The sequence below is a fragment of the Egretta garzetta genome, unplaced genomic scaffold, assembly GCF_000687185.1.
Source record: "Egretta garzetta isolate BGI_Z169 unplaced genomic scaffold, ASM68718v1 scaffold136, whole genome shotgun sequence".
Lineage (NCBI taxonomy): Eukaryota > Metazoa > Chordata > Aves > Pelecaniformes > Ardeidae > Egretta > Egretta garzetta.
In genome coordinates, this window is record NW_009260066.1 from 1,322,417 (window position 1) to 1,324,845 (window position 2,429).

General features: G+C 41.0%; 1 protein-coding gene across 1 annotated transcript in view; it reads right to left on the bottom strand.

The window, feature by feature from the left end:
* Positions 1 to 551: 551 nt before the first annotated feature.
* Positions 552 to 2,429, bottom strand: part of LOC118452523 (E3 ubiquitin-protein ligase Topors-like) — a 3,100-nt gene continuing 1,222 nt past the window's right edge. The window contains exon 3 of the mRNA XM_035896611.1: positions 552 to 593. Within this exon, the coding sequence (XP_035752504.1) occupies positions 552 to 593 (42 nt within the window). The remainder of the gene's footprint in view (positions 594 to 2,429) is intronic.

Consider the following 2,429-nt stretch of genomic DNA (forward strand, 5'->3'; position numbering starts at 1 on the left):
GACAGTTACTACCATGTGTGGTACATATACCACCATCTTTTGACCCATAGTCAATTTCCGAGCTTCTTCGATCAGCAATACTCTTGCTGCCACAGCACGCAAACATCCCAGCCATCCTTTACTCACGTTATCAAGTTGTTTGGAAAAGTATCCCACCAGTCGCTTCCAGGATCCCAACCATTGTGCCAGCACTCCAATGGCCAGATATTGCCTTTCATGTACAAAAAGCTCAAAAGGTTTAGTCAAATCAGGTAAACCCAAGGCAGGGGCCATCATTAATGCCCTTTTAAGTTCTTTGCATGATTTTTGACATTCAGGTGTCCAAATCAAATACCTGTCTTTAGATTCTTTTAAAGCTTCATACAGTGGCTTCACATACAGACCATAGCTCAGAATCCAGAGTCGACACCATCCAATCATCCCCAGAAAAGCTCTCAATTCATTCGGGCTGCTGGTTTGGGGAATTTGACAAATGGCTTCTTTTCTTTCGTTTCCGAATTGTCTTTGTACTTGAGATATCTCATATCCCAAATAAATCACTGCTTCCTTTCCTATTTACGCTTTGCTCCTGGATACTCTATATCCTCCGTGGCCTAGAAAATTTAGTAAATTGATAATAATTTCAAAACATTCTTCTTTACTCTCTGCTGCTATCAGAATGTCATCCACATACTGTAACAATATACCTTTCTCTTGGTTCTGTTTTTTCCATATTTCTAATTCTTTTGCCAACTGATTCCCAAATATCATAACAAAATCAGAGCTCTGTTAATAAGCTAGGCACATTTTGGCTGCTATGTTAGATGCATGTTATCATCATCACCTTATTAAAGCTGTCTTCATAATCTTATTAAAGTTGCCAGCATAACTGCAACTGAAATTGCAATAAGCCCACTAATTTTGGAAGTTGTTCTTGCCACAGAGTTTTATAAAGCTGATGTTGCTTGTCATTATTACAAAAATAAACACCAGATTCAATGTAAGAGAGGTCTTAAACAAGAGGCTCACTGGACGGGGATTCAGAATGTAAAGAAGCCCAACACAGGTATTTTTCCAGACCATGTGTTTGCCCAGGAAGTGTTGAGAAGCTAGACAAGCTTTTTAGCTTAGCAGTATATGTAGAACCGGCATCATGCAAGTCAATGCCCCATAATTTATTTCAACATAAGCCCCCACTTAATAGGATATTGTTTTTGTCTTACTGGCTTGGCTCCAGGTTTTAAAGTCACTTTTACCAGTTCTGCCAATCAAGATCGTCCCGGAACTCCGCTCGCCCAAACCAGAGGAATTAGTGCATTTTCCACTTCTTCCGGAATCCTGTAACACAAACACTCTTGCCTCTATGGCTTTTGGTTCTGGTGTTAGTAACTTAATTTCTCCATCCTTGAAAGTTATTTGTGCATTTAATTTGCTTAATAGATCCCGTCCTAACAAGGGTAATGGACATTCAGGCATATACAGAAACTGGTGAGTTACCCACTGTTTTCCCAATTTAAACTTTAGCAGCTTTAGGAAAGGCCGATTTTCTTTTTGCCCTGTTGCACCAGAAACGTCTACTGATTTATGACTAAATTTCCCTTGGCGTGTATTCAATACCCAGTAAGTGGCCCCCGTGCCTATTAAAAATGCTATTTCTTCATTCCCTAGCTTCAGTGTAACCAGGGGTTCAGCTAGGGTTGATTCCCTTTGCTTGCTGCAAACAGGTCTCAAGGCTCCGCATTTTCCACTGTGCCCTACACGCTAACCTTCCCTGTCTTTGGAATTACCTGGATTAGGGATTGTGGAGAAACAGCAGAAACAAAGAGATGATGTGCTGAATGTTACTACTTTTTCCTTCTGTCTTTGACTGCCTTTAATAATTTCTTCCTGCTCTCCAACAAAAGGATCACCCAAAATACAAACTGGATGGCTCTGAAAACAGTTTCCAAAGTTCTGAAGAACACCACATACATTTTTTTTCTGGGTTTTGTGGGTTCTTTTGTTTGTTTTGCTGGTTGGTTGGTCTGGTCTGGTTTGGTTTGGTAGTTTATTCATTCATTTTAAACATATGTGCAAGATCCATACGTGTTATTAGTGTTCATATGAACAGTGCTTCTGGTATTACCTCCTGCCCCTGTCCCTAATCTGCTGCGCCTTTCCTTTTCTTCCTGCCCTCCTTTTACAATACCCATTTCTACAGGAATGCATAGGCCTTTTTCCTCCCCCCGATGAAAGGAACTCTCACTGGTCTTCAGGTTGCACGTTTCCTCTGATTCTACATCAGAAAACTGTACATTTTTCACTAATGAGTTTTCCTCTTCTTGCTTGAGGAATGCCTGGTCGATCTTTCATTCATTCCTCCTCTATAAACATCACCCTGGTGCTTTTTCAGAACCTCTTGCCTCGTCGTGGCTGCAGCAGGATTTGCTGTGGGGAGAGCCGCTGCCAAG